This window comes from Mya arenaria, chromosome 12 (genome assembly GCF_026914265.1).
Source record: "Mya arenaria isolate MELC-2E11 chromosome 12, ASM2691426v1".
Taxonomy (NCBI): Eukaryota; Metazoa; Mollusca; class Bivalvia; order Myida; family Myidae; genus Mya; species Mya arenaria.
The window spans coordinates 22,012,158-22,039,608 of NC_069133.1; the positions used below are offsets into that span (position 1 = coordinate 22,012,158).

Here is a 27,451-nt window from a genome sequence, read left to right on the forward strand (position 1 = left end):
CAACCCCCCTAGAATTCGACATTGATTCCATCTAAGCTACGCCCCTGGTTACTGCTCTGGAAGTTTAATGGATACACTTGTGATCTGCAGTATTTCTAACAAAATTTGAGACAACTGTATAAGTTGTTCCTCTTTTACTTAAAGATGCACTCTCACAGATTTACCGTTTTGACAACTTTTTCATTTTTTGTCTTGGAAAGAGCAAATTTTTGCGTAAATATCTACAAACCAATGATTTAGGACTGCTGACAAAAAATCAGATCGCAGATTTTCATATTTCCATTCGATAATAAATGTTTTATGGCTTAAACCATTACGAACGGTTTAAGAAAAATGCCTAAAACATCAATTTTTGAACTTAAATATAAAATTCTCGGATATGATTTTTTGTCAGCAGTCTTATATCACTGGCTTTTATGGATTTTCGCAAAAATTGGCTCGTTCCAGGACAAAAAAATAAAAAAGTTGTCAAAACGTTCAATCTGTGAGAGTGCAGCTTTAAATATACGAGCATATCATAAACTATTTCAGGTTTAAAAGTTAACAACGATTTTGTTAACAATGTTGTTAACTTTAAGAAGTTCTGATAATCAGCCCACTATTTCAGAAAAAAGTCAGACAAATACTTGTTAATTTTTATTGCACAGTATCTACATATTAAGAATTCCATTTTGTAAAGGCAAGAAATTATAAGCAATGAAAACATAAAATGCTACTAAACTCTGAGGTCCACAACACTACTAAAATGCTTCCACCAGATTTTGTGTCATTATCACCAGGATTAAAACCGTACATTGTTAGAAGATACAGCAAACTTGTTAACACACAGCAATTTCAAACAGCATTAACAGATTCTAAACAGCAAACAAAGGCCTAACATTTTTTTTTAGGTTAGTGTAACATACCTAATACAACTAGGTATGGCAGGTAAGGATTTTTTTTTTCCAAACATACTTTTTGTTGCAAATGTCACTCATATATTGCTGTTGTTATGGAGCATTGTTCTGTCATAAATTAAAGACAGTTTATGTTTATAAATGAGTGTTGTTGTTTTTAAATTTCTAGGGTTGGCTGCCTTTTTTGGGTAGGGTCGGTGTTACACAAAACAAACATTTTATTTTAAGGCCAAAGGTTTTTCTACTACATGTAGTTGGAGAATTCAGAAATAAGCACTATAAAAGCTTAAAATGGAACCAATTCACGGTACATTTACGTAAATGCAAGTCTACGAGTTATATTAAAATATGCCATATATCACTTAATTCGCTTTTAATTTGGATTTAAAATTTCTAACAATGCACTGACTAGAGACACTAGAATAACGAAAGGACAACACTTAACCACATAGAATATCAGAACACCTAGGGCAAACATGCCAATGATGCCATATCCCCCTTGTGAGGGGGGGTGAAGGGGGGGGGGAAATCCCCAAGAGTTGTGAGTTAACCCCCTTTTCCCAACAGGGAAAGGAAACTACAGTAAAATAAAAGATAAATTGCTTTGTACAATAAATTTTGAATACAGTACATTACAGTTAAGAAGAAATGCTAGTGTGACTGTAAATAAAATGCTTTTAAAAGTATTTTAAAAGTAATAAATGCAAAAGAAATGCCCACACCAGAGCAAATCCTCCAGTTCAGGAAATAATGCTATTAAGCCCAACAGGGGCAGGGAGCATTATGATGGCACACCCCTATGAACAGACTTAATCATAATGATAGGGAACTGTAACTAGTAAATGCTAAACAGAATTTTACTTTTTATGCTATTATTCTATATTTGTACAAGGGGGTGTAGCATAATATTTCACCCTGCCCCTGTGGTGAAGCCTTCCAGAAATAAGGCATGTAGAAAGTATTGACACATTTTATTAAATGCGTTGAAAAATCCCTTGGCTAAAATTAAAAAACCTCTTAAAATACCCTGGTTTTCTAATCATCCTCCCCAGGGGTGGTCTTCAGAAATATGGCATGTATGCCCTAGTGGCAGAACTGAACCACACAAAACGACAAAAAGCTATGGGTGACTTACATATAGCAAAGCTGACAAAATAGTGGCAAGAAAAATATAGAAATTAAATACTGAATTTTATACTGTTATGTGGATTTCTTTTGAATAACAGTGAGCTTTTTTACTAACAATAGGACAACACATAATTATGATGAAGCTAGACTATTCTATATAAATTTGTGTGTACAGTTGTGAAAACGTTTAAAACAACAACCTTAACCACAGTTATATTTAAAGCTGCACTCTCACAAATTTGACCCTTTTTAATTTTTTTGTCTCAGAATCAGCTGATTTTGGCATCACTGCCTTGAATTCAGTCATATAAGATAACTTACAATAGAACAGATCTCAATTGTTCGGTAAACTGCAAATTTCATTTTTCTTAAAGCGATAGTAACTTTGCCATAATACATCAATTTTCAAACGTAAATATGAAACTGCGATCTGCTCTTTTGTCAGCAGTCTCACATTACTGGTTTCTAGAAATTTTATGCCAAAATTTGCTCATTCCAAGACATAATAAAAAGGAGTTGTCAAAATAATCAATCTGTGAGAGTGCAGCTTTAACATGAGAAGTGAACATTACTAAGTACTGACTTGTGACTGCAATTCAATCCCATTTCATGGTGAATATTTGTAAAATATGAGAACGAAGCAATCATCTTCATCTTATGATTTGGGACACAAATTCACAATTGATTTTTCAAAATATTCAGCACTAGCAATTTACAGATTTGCTATCAGTATGATTCATGGTGGCCGTTTCAAAATTTAACTGTTTTCTGTTTTTAGGTATTTTTGTCTGTTTTCTAGGAATCGTTTAATACATATGTTTGATCAAATATTGTTATTCAACTCTTTAAAAAGAAGACTAAATAAAAAACAGAATATTCATGGCCTTTTTGTATAAACTGCGCTTCTAATCAAAACATAATTGTTCTGCCACCAAACTAGAGCTATCACAGAATGTGATAAATACCCCCGCTTATCCAAGTGTTCTAAATACTGCCTGGATAAACCTTAAAGAAATGAAGTGGAACATGTTTCACTGAAGGTAAACATGCCACAGAATTGTCAATAATGTAGAGAGAGAAACTTTATAAGCAATGCTTTCATTTCAATCTTACTCAAGACATGAGGAAGATGAAAAATATTGATACCGAAATGTGACAATTGCTGTGACCTTGACTGTGAAGGTTGGGGCACGGGTCTAGTGTACGACACATCCTCATGCTATGGTGGTCACTTCTGCTATACAACTTCAAAATCCGACCATGAATGCGAAAGATATGGACCTGACAAAAATGGGACATACAGACGGCCGAACAGATGGACAAGACGACGTGTGTGATTCCTAAATAGCCCAAACTTCACTTTGTAAAGCAGAGATACTATAACCATAGATACACAAATACAAAAAATACAAAACACGAGTAAATACACTTATAATCACTGTATAGGTACTTCCATAAGAGTATTCTAAATAGCTAAAAAAAATTCAAATAAACAGAACATTTTAAAAAACAAAAACATACTTAAACAATGGCAATACTTAACCGGTAAATAAAATATATTCTTAACAGCGATACAATAAAAGCGAAGCACAAATCACCATCACCTAATATAATTAATCTATAAAAGAGTTTAAAACAAAGAAATTATATCTCAACTAAATCACCTAAGACCTGCAGCAAAAGGCAGCTGACCTTTTTTTTCTTTGAAAAAACAGACCAGCTAAAAGTATTCTAAATAAAAAAATTGCATTGCAAGATATACATATGAACTATATATACATGTATACACATATGCACTATATATACATGTATACACATGCACTATATATACATGTATACACATATGCACTATATATACATGTATACTCATGTACAATATATACATGTAAAAGCAAGAGTATTCTTAATGAATTTAACAATAACAGTATAGACTATATAACTGACTATAAAAGATAAGTTGACTAGGACAGTATATCTATCATGGAATACAACAGGTTAAAATATGTTACTCGTAAACATTTGATAAAAATGGATAAAATTATGGTGGGTAACAATGGTGGTTTGTTTACATCAACTTTTGAAAAAAACACTTCAGAATAATAAAAATGATGCAGAACACAACAATGATATACATGTACAAATTATATTTATAATAGTGGTTATTTTTTATGCTTTTTGGAAAAACAATGTGGTATATTTCCTGCAGTGAAAATATGAATTTTGATATTTTCACTGCCCTTACAGACCATGGTTCCCATGTACCTTTATAAGAGTTACAGCATTCACTAAGCAAAATTAATATTGTCTTGAACAATGTCATCAACATGTTGTGAGGAAGTTGTGTTTCTCTTACAATTTCCCAATTAACACCAATTAAATTGAAAAAAAGAAACAGAAAATTTGTTAAATTTCAGTTTAAGATTTGAATTTATTTCACTCATGATCACAGAAAGTTATATTTTTCTGTGATCAGTGAAATTGGTTTCAATCTAACACAGAAATTCAGCAAATATCCACTACATATTTTGTCTATTTCTAAAGAGCAGTAAATGTAGTAAATATTGTTTTTTTTTCAAACATGATGAACATGAAATATATACTAGGAACATAGAACACACAAGATGGCTACAAGCTGCAATAAAAAAAAGAATGAAAAGAAATTGTTATGAATAAAAGCGAGACCTAATCATTGTATCACATTCATCCATCCTTAAAGGGACTCAGTCATGATTAAAAAGGTGGGACTTTGAACATTTTAGTGTTGTGTGTGATATCAACAAGCTTTCTTGTGACTTTGACAAGTCAGATTAGAAGTTAAAATAAAATTCTTTTGATGGTTAATATCTCAAAGTATGACCAAAAACCTTCATTTTGCCAAAAGTATTGGCTCGTAACAAGAAGTTAAAATAAGAGTTTTTGTGTTCTAAAATATCCAAAATTATGACCTAATTTTTTTTGCTAAAAGCGTTAGTACCTCTATTGAAAATTTGCTATAATTTTTTGAATTTCTGTGTGAGTAGTATTTTTAGCTTTTTGGTGTCCATTCAAAATAATAAAAAAAATAAAAAAAAAATTGAACACATTGTGAAAAAAAAGAGATCGCCAACATGAAAGATGTGAGAGTCCCTTTAGGCGACATGTACTTTATTTCCTTAAGGAATTCAGAATTTGAACAACAAGCAATTGGAATTATTAATCAGGATTTCAATATAAGTACTGTTGGTGTAAAAACTTTTAACATAAAGTTTCATACAAGTTTTACTCATCAAAGAGCTTAAAAATCATTTTCTTTGTCTTAACTTTTGAAAGTCATTTTCTTCCTGTTTATAAAAGAAAAATACCTTTTTTTGAAAAAGTAATATTATAAAAATATGTACATAAGGAGATTATACTTTGAGTCAATAAATGAAATACCCCAGCCAACAATTTGAACAATGGTTCTAAGTTTGATTATTGTTATATCAATACACAAAACAAAATACAAAACAGCCCATAAATAAATTACACAAAGGGCCAAAAGTTACTAGCAAAAAGAAAAACATAAATACATGTACAATTAATATTTCACAACATACATGTAAATAATATAATGGTTTTTAAAATAAAGATTTTTAATATGCAGAGAGACATCGTTGGCACTCCAGCATACATAACCTATATGATACCCTGGGCAAATCAGCTGTAAAAATCTCCTACTCATGAATAATTAATAAGGTGAAATCCAGTCCCTTGATTGGTTACATGAGACACACCTCATGCGGTGTGGCAATGGCCTAGAAGTTACGGATATAATCTCAGTTCGAAATTATCCAATGAGATCATGGCTTACAAATCGTTTTAGCCAGGATATTGTTAAATATGCCGATAACTCTTCACAAAGGAGATTCTTTCCTTTTTGTTATCAGCTATTTAATTGGTCAGAAAATGCTTATGAATATTCAAGATTTATGAAGTTTCCCTAGCCAATTTGCCCAGGGTATCATATAGGTAATGATACGCTGGAGTGCCGAGGATGGCAGAGAGAGGAAGATGGCAATGTCTACCTTCTAATTGACAAAATAAGAAAGAGCAGATGGGCGAAAAAAATGAGCAAAACGAATTTTAAACATAATACTAATCTAGCATATTGCTAAACAGAAATTGACTTTGTCAAGAAGAAAGGCTTATAAAAAGACAAAACAATATGAACAAAATACAGAGATACACTGAAAATAAACTTAAAGTTTGGTTGACATAAAAGACGCAGATTAGCTATATAAACCAGACACTGGTGGTATGATCGGGCTTCATCCTGTGGAAAACGGGAGAAGGTAATATCCCCACTGCTACATGTGTTTCAGTAGGTCATAGACAAGCTAGCCACATTCTCAAGCTTGTCAGAAATGAACCATGCCAAGGGAATAACAATTGTCTCCAATCCCTCTCCTTCACAGATAGCGAGCTTGAACCATTTCTTTACAAAGGGGCTAACTAGCCTTTTCCTTGCCCGCAGCCTCGTCTTGAAGCAGTTTGTGACACACTGTGCACACCAACACTAGCTCTGTCTGGGCACTTGGCGCTGTGGGAGGAAAAATATTTATGAATGTAGTCAAGATTTCTTATAACTATAAAAATGACACAAAGGTTTTCTGTCTATTCAATAAAGGATTTAAGTCATCGCTTCAATGATCTTTTATCTCTATAAAAGTCACAAATGACAACTTTGATTGTTTCTTCAAGTTTGTGTTCATTTTTAATACTGTCTAAAGTTCAATTCACACAGTTATGTTGAAACAAAACTACGACACTAAGTTAATTTCAATTTAACTAGAATTGATATTTATTCTAACATTCTCCTGACACCAAAATTCTTCTGAGCAATGTTTTCCATATAATTTAAGTTAAAATACTCTGTCATATAAATTGAGTTTATTTTCCTTTAATTTAACATACGCATACAAAGGAATTGTGCTAATCCAGGAATTATTTTTTTACAAATTTTTGAAAAAAAAAAAAAAAAAAAAAAAATATTAAGCCTTAATTACAACATGATTCCTTACAAACTGATTTATTATGCTTTAACGAGGGTATAACTGTTTTAAATTATTTTGAATTAGTACAGAAATGGTAGTGAAATGTATGTACAACAAGAGAAGCAAGACGACCTACCTGTGGCTCCTAGAAATGACTTTGGGACTTTCTGGTTACAGCATTTGGAGCAGAAGTTGTTTCCACAGTGACAACATGTGTACTGAAAAGATAACAAGTTATCATAACAATACCTCATCGAATACATGATTACAATGCAATGATTCAAAAACATTTCAGAATAGAACATACTCCTTTAAAATTTTAGAAATTTCCAAATGTGACAAAAACTGGTTTTAAAATCATGAACATTTAGCATGTGTCAGCAGTCATTTGCTTCTTATGCTAATTATTGTAGTATTGAAGAAACTTTTATATGTTTATAAAGACTTATATAAGAGATCCTAGCCTTGGCAAATGATTTTGAATTATTCATTATGAATTCTTCTATACACCCTTCTGCTTGTTTTACATTTATCTTACATAAACTTGCTGTAATAGTTATGCACCCTCTTCCCAAGCTATTGAAATTATCTCATCAACGATCATATGGCACGATCTATTTTACCAATTATTTATACTTGGTTGTAATGAGATGCATTTTGAAACTAATAGTTTTGCTGGAAATATTCATCCATGCTGTTTTTGATTTACAGGTGAAATATTGCATTTTGAAACTAATAGTTTTGCTGGAAATATTCATCCATGCTGTTTTTGATTTACAGGTGAAATATTGCATTTTGAAACTAATAGTTTTGCTGGAAATATTCATCCATGCTGTTTTTGATTTACAGGTGAAATATTTCAAACTTTGGCTCTAAGTTCAATTGAAATTGAAATTGTGTGTGTAACTGAAATCACTAGGGTTTTGTACCATATTGTTAAGTACAGCGTTCAATAAGTAGCAAGCGAATATTAAATATCTTTGTTATTTATTTGCATGCTGCCTATTGCATGGTAGCCATGGCTACTGGTAACTGTTGTGGTATGAGGGTAAATGAATGAGAGAAAAATATGGTATAAGAAATTACAATAACATGTCACTAATGCCATTTAAAGGGACTGTACACCAGATTGGCACCAAAAAAAGTTTTTTTGTAAAGAATCTCAGGACAAATATCTAATAGAATGTGTTACGCTTTGATATCATAATTGTAAAAAAAAGTACCAAAAAGTAAAAAAAAAAGGTGTCAGAGACCGGGTTCAAACCCGTGTCGCCAAAATTGCAGTCTAGCGTCATATCCACTGAGCTACGATGGCTTACACAAATTGGGTGACATAATTAAGCTATACACCTACCTTGGTAATATCACGTGATAACACCGACTAGCCAATCATGCAAAAGGAATGAATTCTACCTGGTAGGCATACTAGTAATCTTTTTTAATGGAAAAATACGAAATAACTGCTAAACTTTAATAACTTGTGGTACTCCAGTTAGTAAGTTTCAATGCATTGTACACACCGATGCCAAGTTTATGTCAGTTTTCGACAATTTTCTTTTTTTTCGCTATTTTATCATACGGAGTACAGCTCCTTTAAACCATTTAATTTCAGACGGCACATGGACGGGTCAAGCCATGAAATGTAGCAAATGACTGCAGCACAGACCTTGATAAACTCTAAGAAACAAACAATAGCGAAATCACTTTCAAACTCACCCTTCTTTTCAATATGGATGAGAAGGATGCCTCACATTTAAAACAGCTCTCTGAAATACATAGGCAAGCATGGTGTCACAGTACTGATAGGAGTACAGGATAGAGAGTATGTGAAGAGTTTTAGCTAAAGAGTAATGGAAGGGTGCTGCCCCTTTTTTGGAAGTACTCTTCTGCCTTAAAAGAATTAAATGCTTAAGATAATCAAATAATTTTTCCTGTTTCTGATAAAATATGATAAAATATGAATATAAATAGATACAAACTTAACAGATGTGGCAGTTGAAACCTAATTGAATATCACTTCAGTTAAACACAATCCTTAACATTTTTCTGTCAAATTCATAGAGTTCCAGTTCTTCACAGCCCGATATAATATGCTCTTCTAATCCTAAGCAGTCTTTCCCTCTTCTACAGCACCCTGTCCATTTTGAAACCAGCCTAAACCCTATATTCAGTTCACGTATGTTTTGCTATATGTTTGTTATCACCTATAACCATATGAGTTTAAATGAAACTTGAAATTTACAATAAAGAATTTAGAAAAAAGTGAATATTGTTTTTGTTCTGGTAAAAATGACATTTATTCCGGATGTCTACCATACCACTGGCTATAAGTTTTCTGCGCCTTTTCATCTCTAATAGCCTGGCCACCATGCCAGGTTTGCTGTTGTCACTGGAGGTTATCTGGTCATCTTCTATCTCCTCAATATCATCCTGCCCAGTCTACAACGGGATAGTAAGGAATAGTTCATGTTGAATGATTGAGTTGATTAATTAAAGGGGAAACAATATAGTTTGATGTAAAATAAAAAAGAGATTTTTTTTGCTTTTTTATCTGAGAATTTTGTGCCATCATAGGGGTAGATTTAAAGAACCCGTTTATAAAAAGGAATATATTTTAAACTGAACACAAATCATCTACTTTTATTTTGTTTTGTATAATTCCCGACGTAACCAGTAGAGTAGTTGTTCGGTATAATAAACTAAATATCAGATGCCATGGAGAATGACAGCATAAAATGTTGTCCGGGGCTAAGCCATATTTTTAATTGTTGTCATCTGTTTACATCAGAAGGAAATATTAGTGCACACACTCACTGGTAATCTCTATGTATTTCTGGATCAGGTGACAGTATTTTTTAACAGTAAAATTTCACCCTCTGGGCAACAGTAAATCTTGATTGTATATATATCCAACATACCAGTGCTGTAGCCAGACTTAAAAATAAACCCAGGCAAACCAGTCTTGGGGGTTTGGGGGCATGCCCCCCACCTGAGGTTTCTTTTGGCAAGAAGCGATTTCCCGCATTCTAGAGTATCTTTTGTCGATTGGATGTGTACATTGAGGCAAATGGAGTAAGTTGAAAAGAGTTATTTTTGGAGCTAAAGAAATTGTTATATGCCCATAAAAACACCGAGGCAGCTACCTCGGTGGGCCTCAGTGTAGCTACGGCACTGCATACGGTATGGGAACTTTGCAATGAGAATGTAATAAAGGTGTTATATAATATAATACTGTGGTTTTGTGAACATACATCACATAGTTTATCAGAATCTGTCAGTGGCATTGATTCACTCCTGTCCAGCTGTGAGCCAACATCTCCGTTACAACTCTCCTAAAAATAGAAGAGGAAAAGACATTTATTAGCAAACACTCAGGCAGTTGTCGACATCATACTGGGATGAACAGTGAACAGGCCTGATTCCACTTTTACAAGGGCTCAATTATTTTCCCAGAATTTGAGCAAGTCTGAAAAGCATTTGACCAGTGCATGGCTTGTAGGCTTGTGCTTATTTTGACTAGTGTAGTGATAACAAGAGCTGTCACTGAGACACCGTTCTTTAATTTTCATTAACATTTAATCATTCTTTAACTGGTCAAGAGTACATGCATGTTATTTTTGTATAAGAAAACCTAATTTAAACAGCTTACAACTGAGATCTTGGCAAATAATTATATTTGTCATAAGGACCCCATTGGAAATAAGTTGAATAACTTTAATGGGTTATCCTGTGTTATATATTTGTCACATTGAATTAATTTTTTATTAACGCACGTACATGTATCCAAAGCATTCTAATGATGATGTGCTTTAGTATAGATATCATCACTAATACTTTGTTAATCAGTCTGTGTTATAACTTTATGAGATATTTGGTTTGTTACTATGACATATATATATGCACAAATAAATCTATCTATCTTGACTCTGCCGCTTTAAGTTTAAGAATTGCAATGTTTGGGGAAATACGCATGGATCACTGTAAAATTAGATTACTGAAAAACATTAACCAGAATTAAAGTAAAAAAATAAAGAGCGATAATTTACATTATATGCAAAATGGAGTTATCCAAAATGATTATTTAAGTATGTTTGATCATTGAATATTGTATTTAGTCTCAATGCAAGACATCAAGTAGTTACTATGTGAATTATATTCAACACAGTGTTATCAAACTTGATTCAAGGTGTGATGCAGACCCAGACGCCAACACCAGGCTTAGTAGTATAGCTCTCCTTATTTTTCGAAAAACCAAGCTAAAAAGGGATGAACAACATGGGCTCTTTGTTGCCTTTTTAAATTTGTAAATTTCATTGAAATTATACACTTTTCCTCAAAATTTAACCCTAGAAATATCCTTTAAATACACATTTACATATTACATGAGTAATAATAATCAATAAGGGATTTATTAAACAAGTTTTCTCAAAAATAAAAAATCAAATGGAATGTTCTATTTATATCATAAATACTATTTCAATGATTCATTACTTATTTATGATGTCATATATACTTGTCAAGAGTTATTGCACGAATGATTTATCAGAAATACATAATGACATTATTTCATGCTGGCAACATCATTTATGCTACAAATATAAATACAACTTTGATCGTATTAACAGAAACTTACTATTTGAGATCTACTAGTAGATGGCACATATTTTTCGAACACTGATCCCAGACTCCTTTTTCCTTGTAAATATTCTCCAAAAAGTCTTGCTCGATATTTTACTCCTGCAATGGGAAAAACAGATTAGCTACAACATACTACATGAAGAAAGTTGAATTACTGTTGGGGTACTGTTACCGGAACATGAAGATAGCTCAACTTAAAGTAAAGTTAAAATAGGGGCCATTTCAAGAAAAATCTTAGTCATAAACTGAAAGATCTTAATATCATAGTTTACATGACTTTCTTACATGTTTCGGTGATTTGACCTTAAGCAAGTATTGGAAAAAAAGTATGGAAAATGAATAAGTTGAGGAAATAAAAAACGTCAACTTGTTGCTATTTGTTGCTGTTACAACTAAGATAGTGTAATGAAACATAGCCCCTGTTTTACATGGCCTATTAAAGTAATTCCATTTACTTCAACTTTAAGCAAATAGCATGCTCTAAAACACACATCAGACTCATATTAAGAATTATATAATTTCTCCATCTAAGAATTTTAGCACCGCAGGCAAAGTTGAATGCTTATGTAGGACTTGCCATGTATGTGTGTTTTTGTTGATAGCATGAGTGACATATGTGAGTATTTTTTAAAAGGATTGAGATGGAGGTAGGGAGGAACCAGTATGAGCATACTGTGTGTAGCTGGGAAGAACCAGTCGGTTATGAGGATGGCTGTCCAAATGGGCAGGGGTGCAAATAAAAATGAAGGGTGTGGGATGGATAGGGAGATGGGGATGAGAATTGTGTGGAAGGGGACTCAGTTTTACCCATGAGAGTGTTGTGTGTGGCCAAAAAGAACCAGTTGGTGAGAAGGAAGGCGGTCCACCGGGTGGGACACACAACCAGACACAGCAGCAGAAAACACACCTCCACATGGAACCTGTCGTATAAAAGGCAGAAATTAAGTATAACATTTATTAATGTAAAGCCTTTTTAATGAGCCATTGATCAAATATTTAAATCGTTTATGAAGAACTGCCAAAAGAGAGTTATCGTTAACAATGTTGTAACTATGTAGGTACTCACTGGACCGAAATCTGTACACAGCGATTCAACAATATTAATTGTTTAGACATGAAAAAAATACAATTTACAACTGTAGCTCTATAGACGTGATTTCAGCATTAATAATTTATGTTAAAAGCTGCACTCTCACAGATTGAACGTTTTGACAACTTTTTTATTTCTTGTCTTGGAACGAGCCAATTTTTGAGAAAATGCATGTAAACCAGTCATATAAGAATGCTGACAAAAAATTATGTCACAGATTTTTACATTTAAGTTCAAAAATTGATGTTTTATGTATTTTTCCTAAACCATTAGTAACAGTTGTAGCCGTTAAACATTAATTTTCGAACGGTAATATGAAACTCTGGGATCTGATCTTTTGTCAGCAATCTTTTATCATTAGTTTGCAGATTTTTACGCCAAAATTGCTCGTTCCAAGATAAAAAATAAAAAAGATTTAAAAACGGTATATCTGTGAGAGTGCAGCTTTAACATTTATGAAAAGCTATTTTTCAGTGTTAAGTTCTCATTTGATATCAAATAATCCCCACTTGGTTTGTGAAATAAAATTACTAATACAAAACAACAAAAGTAGAGAAAAAAAAATTCAATAGGCCATTTGTAATATATTTTTATTAATTTACGGAACAGTTTAAAGATAATGAGTGTTATCGGGGGAAAAAACATTGTCACAAGATGGGTACTGAATGGATTGAAAGTTGTATATAGCGGTTCAGAAAATTCAATCAGTTAAAAGTGAAACTGAAGTTAATTACATAAAATGATTGCATAACACTTTACATTTCTAAATATTATGCCTAATTGTCTGCTTTGATTAACATATTTAGAACAATTGTATTGTTCAAACTTATTTATGGTTACTTTCAATTCTGACAAGCATGTATCTATAACTAAAATTCTGATAAGACATAGGATTGGTACTATTTTATTACTTGAGTGAGGGGAGCGTATGGTCCCACTTGAGGAGGGCGTAGAAGTAGCGGAAATACTCGTTACACTTCACAACAAACTCCTGCATCTCTGCAAGGCTGAAAAATATTTAAATAATATTTTATTGTATGTAATATATACGATAAACAATATTATTATACAATTGGGTTGAGCCACAAGTTATCTGAACATTAAGCAAGGCTTATGATGATAGCTAATATACTCAGCAGTTATGGTTACATTAAAATGCTTTTCATGGAACTTTCATTTATCATCAAAAGTATTTACAACATTCAAGAAAGCAAAGTACTACTTTAATAATAACCATAAATACCATGTTGAGTATGGTAGTTGTAATTGTGTATTGAATGTAATTGTATATTGGGTAAGGAATTTTACTTGCTTATTGCTCACTTGTTTAAGGTGTTAGATGTACAAGTAAGCTTTTCGTTTCATGGAGCTTCTGCTGATAACGTTCCAATTTGGATGCCTGATAGTCTCATACATATTTTGATACCATTGGAAAGGGCAATGCTTCTGAATCATAATGTAAAAAGTCGAGGACTAAAAAACCATTACTGATAAAGTTATTGCAGTTTGACATTATGTTCTTCATTTCAATTGAAATTAGATGTGAAATGTTCAATTTTACAATCTTTGATGGCCAAATAAGCTTGTTTGTATTTTTTTTCGGGTAATTTGTTAACATAATCTCTGCTCATTAAACCCTTTCAAATGACATGGGGTCCCAAGGCATACCAAATTCTCATAATTGTTCATAAGGTACCATGTTCACATCAAGGAGACAATTTGAATCACTCTATACATGTATATACCGGTATATATGTTTTGTTATAACACCACACCATCATTCTAAATTTAAGCTTCTTAAAACTGACAATTTGCCAGTCTGGACCTATTTTGACCTTGGCGGACTGATTTCAGTAGCAGAAAATGGCATAAAAATTGGTCAGAAATTTGTTTATTTTTCTTAACCTATATTTAATATGAATTCTTAAATTCATATGAGATGTTTACAGCTCAATATCTATTATTATAATCTAAGGTTGTTGTAAATCCCTAATCTTTTAAAGCTGCATTGGTGATAAAAATGAAGAAAATTGCCCTCAAAATGACTGTAATACAATGTGATTGACGTCTGATTTATTGACAGAGTTGCAATAAACATGAAGTCATACCTGTACTTGAACTCCTTAATGGCAGAGAGAGCCGAGTGTTCATCAACCTCCTCGTCTGGGAGTTCCGGGAGCGTGGTCACGGGGAGAAACTTGTCGAGGATGCGTGTGTGTAGCTGGACCAGACACACCAGCCCTACGGTCACCACCAGCAGCGACACCAACGTAAACACAGCACCTGGTGTTATGTAGAAATAAGATGAGAATCAAGAATGGTTTTTTTTGTAGTTGTTTTTTTTATGGAAATTTTAATTTATTCCAACAGTAAGTATAAAACATATACAAACCAAGCAAACTAATAATTATAGGTACACATTTGATATAAATGGTATTTCTATTTTCTAAATACCTGGTAAGAAACAATTGCGTCAATTTTATAATCCTAAAAACTAAGTACAACATGTATGTATGGTCTTAATCATAGTACAACACAATCAATAGACAGCATACTTTCAATACTAACCATTCTCAGTAAGTTTATGATCTTATGTTGAATGATGGGGGTTGAACATGAAATTTAAAGACAATGTGGGAAAGAATTTCAAATTTTAGATAAAAACAGGGGTGGTACATTTTGCAAATAAAAACACTATTGTCAAATGTGCCCAAAATAAGCAGCATGGATTTTGTGCCTATGAATAAAAATTCTGAAATGGATATTCTGAGATCAAAGAACAAAGCAGTCCCCCTTTGGTGCCTTTTAAGGTTGTTTTTTTTATCATGTAAATAAGTTCTTTCAAATACACTGTATACATAAAACTAAAATATAACTTGAAAGTCAATTAGAATTGCAATTGTTTCCTACAAATTAAACAGTACAGACTGACCATTGATAACATTCTTACAAAACAAAACCTTAATCTATAAGCTAATATCTTATCAGAAAGACTTCTAAATCTGAGACAAGAGTCAAATTTTGAGTTTTTTATTGACAATTCATTGTATAGCGCTATGCTATTATTTCCAGGTCACCAGGTCATTGTTATGTTTTGTTATGTTATAAATGTACATGTATGTTATGAATGTCAGAGAATAGATCATTGAGATTATATCTCTTGTTATCATATTTCCGACTTTAAATATAGATTCTTGTATCTTGTATCTAATATAACTACTGGATAGTAGTACTGACCTTGTGTTAAAATCAGACATCCAATGTTGCACACTGCCCACAATATTACGGTAAAAACAGGATACCGACTTTAAATATAGATTCTTGTATCTTGTATCTAATATAACTACTGGATAGAAGTACTGACCTTGTGTTAAAATCAGACATCCAATGTTGCACACTGCCCACAATATTACGGTAAAAACAGGATACCGACTTTAAATATAGATTCTTGTATCTTGTATCTAATATAACTACTGGATAGAAGTACTGACCTTGTGTTAAAATCAGACATCCAATGTTGCACACTGCCCACAATATTACGGTAAAAACAGGATACCGCCATCTGTAGAGAAGAAATACCAGAATCAATAGTATTGAATATTTAATAGTGAAACCAGCATAATTGATTTTTACTAGAATATTGTACCAGGAGTTGCTTCTAGAATCAAAGTCCTGGGACATAAATTATGAAAAAATATTGAATTAATCTCATCATTTTCTAAAAACACATTAGATATAAGTTGAAATACATGATTGAATTATTTATTATTAAAAATATATTTTTATCTTAGTATGAGGATGACATGTAAAACTGAAACATATTAGGTTAATATCGAATCAAAGTTATCAGATTTAGCAATTCCTCACTCACACTTTTTCCTTGGGACAAACTAGACAAATAGAATGGACTCACACTAAAATCTTCTAACTCAAACTTATTTTTCTCTTTGAGAATCACACTTTTTAAGATTCAAGCAAAAACTCTGACTGATTGTTTTCAATTAATATTTTGATTTTTTCTTACCTCAGTCTAGAAGATTTATTAAAGATATCCAGTCAATATGTGATATATTTGTTCATACCTCCTCAAGTCATCCCAGATGTAGAGCAGGAAGGCAAAGGGCTCAGTCATGGTGTTAAACTGTTCCACCTCTGCCACAAACCGTGCAATGTCCACCTGACCTGCAGGTGCCCCAGCATTTCCATGGATACCATTTGAGATCTCTTCCTCCATTCTCTGAGATAAAATACAAATAAGACCGTCATACAAATGGGAAAAATACCCTAGATGAGGGCATAGTAAGGCAAGTATTAATGTTACACATAAGCTACAAATTGAAGGGCTAATCTTCCTTTTTGTTTAAACTTTATTTATCTTACAACAATATTGTGAAGAATATTAGATTATCTGATGCTTAGTCACTCTGGTTTGTCCGATGTTGCACAACAATGAAGTCTTTTGTTGTGTGGAAAGCCAAAGACCTCACAGAAAACCCAGGAGTTTGTAGATTCTTTTTTCTTTCCACCTTTTTTCGTCATTCAAGAATTATTATTGGAATACTGGAATTGTTTAAAGCAGGGATAATCCTAGCAAAAAAACTTTCACGATTTCTCACATAAAAATCACCTGAATCACATTTCAAATATCTAAATGCAAGATATTCTAACCCTCGCCTGCAGTTAGTGTATTTTGAGCCTTTTAGCTTTTATTGTTCATTTTCTTATTGATTTATGTAAGTGTCTATAATATTGGAAGTATTCTGAAAATTTCAGGCCAGGAAACGTTGTCCATTTCAAATAAAAATATAACTGTAATTAAACTTATATCACCAATCTTGGACAAATGGTAGCAATTCTCTAATTGAATATCTGACATAGAATTTACCTTGTTATGAATGAATGAACCTTTATTTCCTCCAATACATGAAGAGTTGAACAGAGATATATTTACAACCATGAAATGATATATACATATAAGTAGTTATATACAATCACTCACAGTAATATAAACGTGTTTTAATAGAGTTATATACAAAGTTCAAACAGAATACATACAACTAAATATGTGTTCGTTAGGTTATTGTGTCTGCACAACATTATGTACGTTAAATTCGAGAACCTCTTCAGATTTGTTCTCAAAAGTCCTATACAGTAAGAGCATCCTTCTTGTATAAAAACGTGGAAGGACAACTTATTCTGTATACGGGGTGATAATAATGTCCACACACTTATAAAGTTAATCTAGCTCGAAAGGAAACCCTAAAATAACTAAGCGTGTTTTGCATCGTACCAGAAATTCAAATAAGCATGAGTTCAATTATTAAATAAAAACTATAACATTACAGCCGGAGCATATTGCAAATGAGTATTGCAATATATACGTTTTTTCATTTAGTGATTATCGTTCGTAGCCACGCCTACTGCTATACCTAGTAGGTATAGCCATGGCTATACCTAGTAAGTTTTGGCATTGATTTTTCAGAGAGCTAGTTGATAGTTCCCTGAAGTTGGTGTATCCGTGCTGGATTATAATTTGACCCCACAGTTTCTCTCTGACTATGGTAATCTCGGGACAAAAACACAATTTATGTATTATATATAACCGAGTATTTATGATTTTGTTACATTATGTTAGCATCAATAACTGTCCAAAAAATTTACTGACAATAACAAAAATAAATAAATAATGGAGGGGTGGTAAGGGCGTGACGCGTGTCGTAAGGGGGGTCATATGTCAACGCAATTTACTTCTTAGTCTCAGAAGCATATTTATGAATTTAGATGTCTCAAAATATAGAAAAATGCCTTATTGAACTAATCAGACTCATGGAAAAAAATATTTACAAAAAATATGTTATAAATACTTGCATTGAATACAATATATCAGGAAGATTTGTCTGCTGTGCGCGAAATAACAAAATATTTACATTTTTCTCCTGTTCGTCATTTGCTCATGGTTTGCTTGATTTCTGTGTTAATCGATTAAATAAATAAATAGGTCGTTATACACCATTAAACAAAGAATATAAAAGACATTTATCAGTGATGTCTAACCAATAACACCAAACGAGTTCTGATTGGTCGAAATCATATCGTATCAACTCGAGAGCGAAATACAAAATCCACGAAACAATTCTACTTATCTAAAAAGATAATTGCAATATTTCAGAGGACAAATTAATGTATGTATGAAACTGCAAATGTTAAAGCTAAAGTACTTGATTTCAAATAGCTGAATACAACCCTGAAATTGGGCTTGTTTTCGTCTTGTTGTAAAAACATGTTTTGTACACATTTATGTTCGAACCAAATTTGATATTATGGACGAATCGACTTCTTATGAAGGTACCCGAAGGAAGCCCACTTGTCTGGCTTAGTAACTACAAACCCAGGTCGCCTTGGTTTGAATCGATATCCATAACCATAGTCTAAAATAATAGACGTGTTATACAGGATTCTTCCAATCCCTAACGTCTAAACGGGTTTGTGCTAAAAACGGGGGTGTTTTGAAAAATATTGAAATTGTATTAAGATAAGATATTTATGGTTTTAAGGTTTATATTCATATTTTACCCTGTAAGTGAGAATTTATTTTGAACAAAACAAGCATTTAATGCATTAAAACACATTATTTATCTTTCCAATAAAACGAAAGTTCACTGACACAGACAACAATTATGCCAAGTGGAACAACTCGACCCATTCGTAATAACTCAGCCACCTCCGACAAGCTTCGAGATAGACCTCGTAAATACAAACATAACAACTCGGCCATGGCCGAAATGTTCCGATTGTTTTAAAACTGTGCCCTGAAGCCTTGCAGGTGCCCTTCATGTATATATCGATATGTTTTGACAGCAAGAAATGAAAAAAAAAAACACATCAAACTCAAAATTATTCGTAGGATATGACATTTTTATGTATGGAACTGATATAAATTAACATAATCTGGTAATATTTCTTGTTTTTATGATATTTTTTAGATGCTAAATGCTTTAACCCAGAAGCCGATCAGAATAACTACCCACTTTTGATACTAAACAATTTGTATGTGAAGGATTTGCCATAACAAAAATCATATAAAAAATCCGTAAACGTACAATTATTTAAACATAGCAGTTATTTGGCTATGTTTCCCATGCCAAAAGTATTATTATTCAGATTTGAATGTTAAAACAAATCTTGAAAATGTCCAATTTGATTAAATGAGCGAAAAAAAAAGAAAATTGTCGAAAAATGACAAACTTGGCATTGATGTGTACAATGCATTGAAACTTACTAACTGAAGTACCACATAGTTTACAATTTATTTAAGTTCAGCAGTTATTTCGTATTTTTCCATTAAAAAAGATTACTGGGTATGTCTACCAGGTAGAATTCATTCCTTATGGGTGATTGGCTAGTCGATGTTATCACCAAGGTAGGTGTATAGCTTAATTATGTCACCTGATTAGAGTAAGCCTTAATAGCTCAGTGAGTAAGAAACTGGATTTCTATTTTGGCGACGCGGGTTCGAATCTGGTCTCGGACACAATTTTTTTTTTACATTTTGGTCCTTTTTTTTAAGAAAAAAACTTTTTTTTGGTGCCAATCTGTGACACAGTCCCTTTAAAGGCAGGATCAAAGATTTATATTGAATTCTATTGCTTTAAAGTAACATACATTTGAATATTTTCAGGCTTAGTGTTAAAGAACGATTATGGCATTGTCACTGACAACCCCTCGATCTGCCCTGCGCACGATCAATGACTCCAATGTTCCACTCAAGAACATCCAAGCACTGAAGGGAGGCAATACTTCTCTGAAGAATTCCGAATTCCAGAAGCCACTTGCTTCAGCTAATCCATTCAAGACTTTTGGTGATCTGACTAAGTCATTACCTGACTGTTCGAAGTCTAAGCTAAAAATACATGTAAGTAGTTGTATTTCAGATTAAAGGGGTACAATGAAGGTTGAAGGGGCACAGTACCCCGGTAGGCTGATGCCAAATATTTTTTTTATTTTTTAAATTGCTGTGTGATGCTGCTTGCAACATATTGATATAACAGAAAATTGTTTTCAGGGCTGATTGGGTATTTTTATTAAGATATGTATATATATATACACATTAAGTTAGAACTACATGTATATTTGATGTAAAATGTCCTACTCCAGGTGGACCCAGCCCCTTCCCGTGTGAAGACCAAGGAGGAGGTGAAGGTCATCACCAGGGCACCAGAACCCCTGCCAGAAATAGAGACTTTACATGTCTTCAACCCAGATGGTAAGGATTGCTTGCACTACATGTATGGTCTTAAGATATTGCAGATTATTTGCATGTAATTTACCAGTAAGTAACAGTTGCTGTAAAAAGAAATGGATCATTTCTTATTATCATGCAACTTTAAACAAAAATCCATTTAGAGACTCTAGAAAACTCAAAATGAAAGTCCTTTTTAGGAAATTTCAAATAAATTTGTTTGAAAAATGACCCCTGGCCTTGACATTTTCTAAGGTGTTAATCTGCATAGAAGAACAGCAGGATCATTTCCCACCATTTAGGGAAGGAGGAAGCTTGTCCTAACAATTTGCAATAACTCTCTAACTGCATTTAGAAATAGAAGCAGATACTGAGATCTTGCATTACGATGACGAGGTCTTTCTTGGCAAAATGTTTCATTTTGATTGAATTGGGAATTCCAATTTTGCCTAGATATAAGCAAGAAATAAATTATAATCCTTGAAAAAACTATGGACATAAAATATTACAGAATGTGATTAAGTTTTTTCTTTAAGAACATATGAGGTCTTCCATACAAAAATTGTTAGTTGATCCAATTTCTTATGAAATTAAAAAAAATATTTTTATTTCAAAACAAAAGTTGGGAAGTATATGTTTAAGCAGTTGGAATGGGGCCAAAAGTCAGCCCCAAATTGGTCTGCAAAAAAGCTTAACTGTATGTTTGTATTTTCAAGAATTCAAATAAGAAAATATAAGGTTTTTTTTATGAATGGATATATTCACAGAACTGTTATGTAGGGTTTTAGCTAGAGGGGTATGGGAGGGTGCCTCACCCTGTCCTTTTTTGGAAGCACACTTCTGCCCTCATGGAGACCAGAATGTGCTCTCTCCTGCTTTCAAAGAATTGAATGCCCAAGATAATCAAACCTGGCTTAAACCCTATATGATATGACTTGTTGTTCCAGCTGAGATCAAGCCAATGGTAGAGGAGGTGGGTGAAAGTCTGCTGCGGAAGATCCGTCGCTGGGGGATGCCGTGTCTTGCTGCACGGGGCGACCTAGATTCTGGGGACGAGGATGATGATGTTGTGGATGTGAAAAACTTTGATCCAGATATGGAGCAGCTGGACAGGCTGGATGGTGAGGGTCTCCATGTGTTTGCTAAATTGGCCCTACAGTTGAACTGAGGAACAAACTTCTCTTTGAGCGTATTGTAGTATTAATTTTTCAAAACATATTTAAAAGCAGAACAAACACATATAAATGTTACACCAGGCACCAATTTCTTGAAACTTCTTAAGCTTAAGGGCCTAGTTTAAGGAATGTTTGGCATGATATCCCCTTCTGTGAATCTCCTGCTAATTGCACAGGTGTCACAGTAGGGGCCAATTTCATTTGTATTCGTTTATTGGCTCATGGCCATTAAGGGTCCATTTCTATAATAAAACATCCCAAACTGCACAGCAGGATACTCAGATCTAAGATCTGATAAGACAATTAGATTAAGATCAATTAACAGAGGTTGTGTACAAATACACAGTGGGGGGGGGGGGGCGGGGTCACTTATAGAAGGCTTAAACTAGGCCTTTAACAGACTTAAGTACCTTATTTCAATTTGCCTTAACTCATGTTAAAGTTTGATTTTGATGAAAGGAAAAATTGTTGGGATTATGATGGAGATTAGTCATATTTAAAGTCATTAAACTGTTTAAGAAGTAAAAATAACAAAAAAATACTGATAAACAAAAAAGTAGGTGTAGCTTAATCCTGTGTGACTCAAGTTTCTCAAAATTGGGGCCAGGGTTTATTTGAATTCAAAAATGAGAACTAAATTTTGATTTCTGATAGTCGTGTTTCTAGATACATGTATGATACTCTGTCGTATGTTTCTTGATAAAATGGCCCAAGAGTCCTCTGCGTCAAGTCATTTTAAATACTTAGTGCTACACTGTATAATTACCATATTTATATTGTTAAGAAATTCTTGAGTCAATTGAAAAGTCATCCTGGGTACATATTGTTCTTCTTTTCACATTGTGTCTTGGAATTTATTTCAGAAACAAAACAATATTGTAAACATACTGAAAATAAAACAAACATTAAGCTGGAAAGATGCGAAATATATGCTGATATTTGTCATTGGATTATAAATGTATATCCATATTTCATTAAGTTTTTTAACAAATTTTCAGCTCTGGACCCATTTATGATGGTTGGTGATTCAGACTTTGACCGCGTCCCAGAGGCAGAAATCTCGCTCCCCTCTATGGACGAGATCCCCGGTATCGAGGACCTGCCCCTTCCCTACCTGGATGACTCCATAGACATAGAACCCAACATGGGCACCCTTGAGGTGTGGGGTAGCTTTAACTCCCTAGATCACTCACCAGCGGGGAAGGGCGCCCGGGGGTCAGAGAGTGATCGAAGTATGAATGATAGTTCCATGTCTCCATAGAGTGGTTCACTGAAGTGATTGTTAAGACTGTGCAGGTGGTGTTTATAATAAGTGTGTCATTGATCTGACAAGTTGTGCCTGCACAAATGTACAGTGTAAAGTTTGACTATGACTGGCAATATATGCAAGTTCAACATGTACATGTGGTATGTAAATAGGCATGAAACAACTCAGCTTTAGCTTGAAATGTCTTCCAGTGTTGTGTATATTAGAATCATAGGCTTAATATTAGTATGGCTTATGCAGTTTTGTAAACATGTTTGCCTCTGGTCTCGCATTGAAACATCTCGTTCAGTCTAGGTTTTTAAGATTATCCTGACGGTGTAGTTCACAAACTATGTCAATTTGTCAAATATCATCTAAGCTACATGTTTAATACAATCTCATTAAAATAATATCGTGACATTCACTTCATTTCATTACGGTTTGTATGTCGTAAAGCGAGTATAATAGTATTAGAGATCTGAGTTTAATGAGATTGAATATTACACTCAATCGCTCATGATATTCAGTTTGACAGGAAAAAAGTATGTATATTAAATTAGATTTTTATGAATTTCATTTATATAGTGATACAAATATAGACAGGAATTGTCAGTGCACATAACATTATCATATTAATGTCATTCTTGCCCTTTCTCTAAGTTTGGAAAATACTGGTACACTAACATAATTTTTTCCAAAACAGATTGCATGTACACAAGGCTGTTTTTGCACTGTAAGGGAATATGGCTGGGGTCTTTCCAATGGAGAATATTGCCAAAAAAAGGGAATTTTGAAAGCACGCAGTATAACTTATTTATATGATATTAAAAAAAAAATCTTCATAAAAAGGAGGGGAAATATTTGCACACACAAAAATATGGGAAAAATATATGATTTTTTAGGTGGGAAACGGGGTCAAAATTCAGTTTGAAATCAGTAAAAAGAAACCCCTGGTTTATGTACATGATGAAATGGCATTAAAATAATTCTGTAAATAGTTCTTATATTTTATTATAGATAACTTGATTTTTACATTTTACATAATTACGTTGTTTTTTTTTCACCTTATCTTAAAAATAGTTAAAGGTTGTTAATATATACTTAGATGCGACAGGGTAAATACATACTAACAACCTTTTGCTTTTTTAGTGGTCTCCATACTATTGTTTAAACTTCCTAATAAGTGGAACAGCCACTGTTTATATCTATTGCTTCACCTGATTGAAATCAATAAGTGACTGTTGATTTACTGAAAAAAGGTGGTGGCAATCTTGAAGTATACTGCCTTCTCATTGGACAAAAAAATATGTAGACCACTAAGTTTATAACTTTATTCAAAAATATGCACGGTATTGCTATATATAAGTTAAAAAAAACAATGTGCCCATTTGATTTGCATTAGAATGATTGATTGAAATTCAATGCAACATTTATTTATTCTGACATGATGTAAAAAAATGAGCATGAAATACTTCTTTGTCTGGATAGACCATAGATGGTTATGATTTAATGATATTACGAGATTTGCTATTAATATTAATTTATTATTCATGAGAAAATGAGTCATGTGTAGTCAGTCATGTTATTGAGAATAATCAATATTTATCCATGTGATGAGATCAACAGCTGGTGCCATATTAATTTATCATCTAAGTGGTAGAAAAAATAATTCTAAGTTGAATTTGAAGAAAACTTACAATGTTTTTACACCAAAAATATGAAATTGGCAAGAAGAAATGTCCTAAAAATAAAGACATACAATTACAGTTGATGAAAATGGAGGGTATTTAAAATATGCGGAAAAAAATTCACTAAATTGAAAATGTTTATGTTAATTAAGAAGCGTTATGAATACAATCCCTAGTCACAATTGATTAATGCTTCTGATGCTGCACAAAAAATGCAAATTAGCATGTTTATTGTCACTTCCTCCGCATTTGAAATAATAATAACAGACAACCACATTTTGAAAATATAATTCACAGAATATTTCAATATATAAATCTTTTTTTTCAGTTGTGATCTAAAATTATTCATGAAACTTTTTATTTGTTCATTACACCAGTCAGCTTATTGGCATTGTAAAAACTTGTGTTACTGTCAACATAAATCATTAATATGATTTTTTTTTAAATTTTATTCAGCTCATTAAACTTCAAAGAAAATATTTCCATAGACTTTAAAAATTGAAGATATGAATAAGTGTTATATTTATTCATAATCTTAAGTTCTGCATTGTTGCACTTGTCATATCTATAAAATATTTTTTAATGGTGAACCATTTATGTTTATTTGCTTAAATGAATAGTGTTGATTCAGAGTCAAAAAAATAGTGTTTGATTTAGCTTATACTGATGTGGTTTGTCTGTGGTTTTCCATTGATCCAACAGCTTATGTGACTACAAAAAGATAATAACAAATAATTATTTTAAAACATTCTAAATGGTTGCTTTTTGTTGTCAATTTTACTGTTTTTAGTACTGTCATTGGAGTTTGTTTCAAATTTAAATCCAGGTGTTACAAAGTTTTGCTTGTGTGGCAGGTTGCTTAGCCTCTCAAACTCCTGGCCAAAATGGTTATCCCTTCAGCTGCGAGGTCAATCACACATCTGAGTGTCCAAACATTTATATAAAAGTGAAATTAGAATGTTTAGTCAACATTGGCAGCTAGAGTATGCTTCTATAAGTGCTGCTCATTCTCTCACTGTAGATACATGCACATGTAAATATTGTAAATAAAACATGTACAGTGTAAAGATTTTGATATTTTTTTCATTTTCATATGTATTCATTAACATGTGTTCATTTTCATATGGGTTCATATTCATATGGGTTCATGTTCATGTGTTCATTTTCATGTGTTCATTTGTATGTGTACATTTTCATGTGTTCATTTACATGTGTTTATTCACATATATGTTCATTTTCATGTGTTCATTCGCATATATGTTTATTTACATGTGTTCATTTGCATATATGTTCATTTTCATATGTGTTCATTAACACATTTGTTCATTTTCATGTGTTCATTTTCATATGTGTTCACTTTCATGTGTTCATTTCCATATGTGTTCATTTGCATGTGTATATTTACATATGTTCATTTTCATGAGTTCATTTACATGTGTACATTCGCATAAATGTTCATTTACATGTGTTCATTCGCATATATGTTCATTTTCATGTGTTCATTTTCATATGTGTTCATTTGCATGTGTACATTTTCATGTGTTTATTTACATGTGTTCATTCGCATATTTGTTCATTTTCATGTGTTCATTTTCATATGTGTTCATTTTCATATGTGTTCTTTTAATTTGATTTCTATGACTTTACATTAAAATGTTTTAAACTAAGGTATTTGTTGTTTTTGATAATCAGTTCGAGGGGTGAATTTCGCTTTCATCCCTGGAAGTATATTATTCGTAAAGCAAACAATGTGAAGCTATCTTCAGGGATGTATAATTTGTATTTTCTGGAATGCATTTGTTTCGTGAAAACAATCTCTGATGGCCACATCAAGTATTTAGTGCTCCAGCTAGGCTTAAAAAACAGGGTGGGACGCCCCGTTGCCCTTTTACAGCACCCTTCTGTTTTTTACTACACCCTACACCCAAAGACTGCCCTTTGTTTCTTTTAAAATGAAGAAAAAGAAAAATTATCGTTGTTAAGTCTTCATTCGAAATACTATGTTGCCTTTCGACGTAGCATTTGTGACGTAATTTATCACGTGATATATACACACACTGGGTAGCCGCTTACGGGCCTCGCTGCGTTCCAAATTCGCAAGCACATCGTGCGATGCCCCTACAAGCTCTAGCGGGGTCCTTGCGAGCTACTCCCGACTTGATTTTTTACGAATTCGGTGAGAACTTGGGAATTTAATGAGATCCCGGAAGCTCGGCAAAGTCCCTGGTGCCGCTACGAGTTAAAAAAAAACAACACACACCGTAGATACTCGCAAGGGACCGCGATGTTCGTACGGATTTTGTGCGATTTTGCAAAATTTCGACTTAAACCTTCTCGTA

General features: G+C 32.9%; 2 protein-coding genes across 3 annotated transcripts; one reads left to right on the top strand and one right to left on the bottom strand.

Annotated features, from left to right (window-relative positions):
- Positions 1-623: 623 nt before the first annotated feature.
- On the bottom strand, positions 624-18,795 carry LOC128211816 (protrudin-like). 2 transcript variants are annotated; one of them, XM_052916890.1, is made up of 12 exons: positions 18,692-18,795; positions 16,847-17,001; positions 16,256-16,326; positions 14,873-15,047; positions 13,676-13,771; positions 12,482-12,594; positions 11,670-11,773; positions 10,288-10,368; positions 9,355-9,475; positions 8,753-8,802; positions 7,173-7,254; positions 624-6,582 (listed from the first exon to the last, which is right to left on the bottom strand). In XM_052916890.1, the coding sequence occupies exons 2-12, from the start codon at positions 16,996-16,998 to the stop codon at positions 6,491-6,493; spliced, it is 1,137 nt and encodes a 378-aa protein (XP_052772850.1). In that variant the 5' UTR covers positions 16,999-17,001; positions 18,692-18,795; the 3' UTR covers positions 624-6,490. The 2 variants fall into 2 exon arrangements, with proteins under 2 accessions (XP_052772850.1, XP_052772851.1); XM_052916891.1 differs by having other exon boundaries at positions 18,633-18,717.
- Positions 18,796-18,862: 67 nt separating this feature from the next.
- Positions 18,863-26,692, top strand: LOC128211127 (uncharacterized). The gene is made up of 5 exons (XM_052915552.1): positions 18,863-18,946; positions 20,443-20,676; positions 20,919-21,027; positions 21,951-22,124; positions 23,177-26,692. Exons 2-5 carry the CDS (start codon positions 20,464-20,466, stop codon positions 23,437-23,439), a joined length of 759 nt encoding a protein of 252 aa, XP_052771512.1. The 5' UTR covers positions 18,863-18,946; positions 20,443-20,463; the 3' UTR covers positions 23,440-26,692.
- The last annotated feature ends 759 nt before the right edge of the window (positions 26,693-27,451 follow it).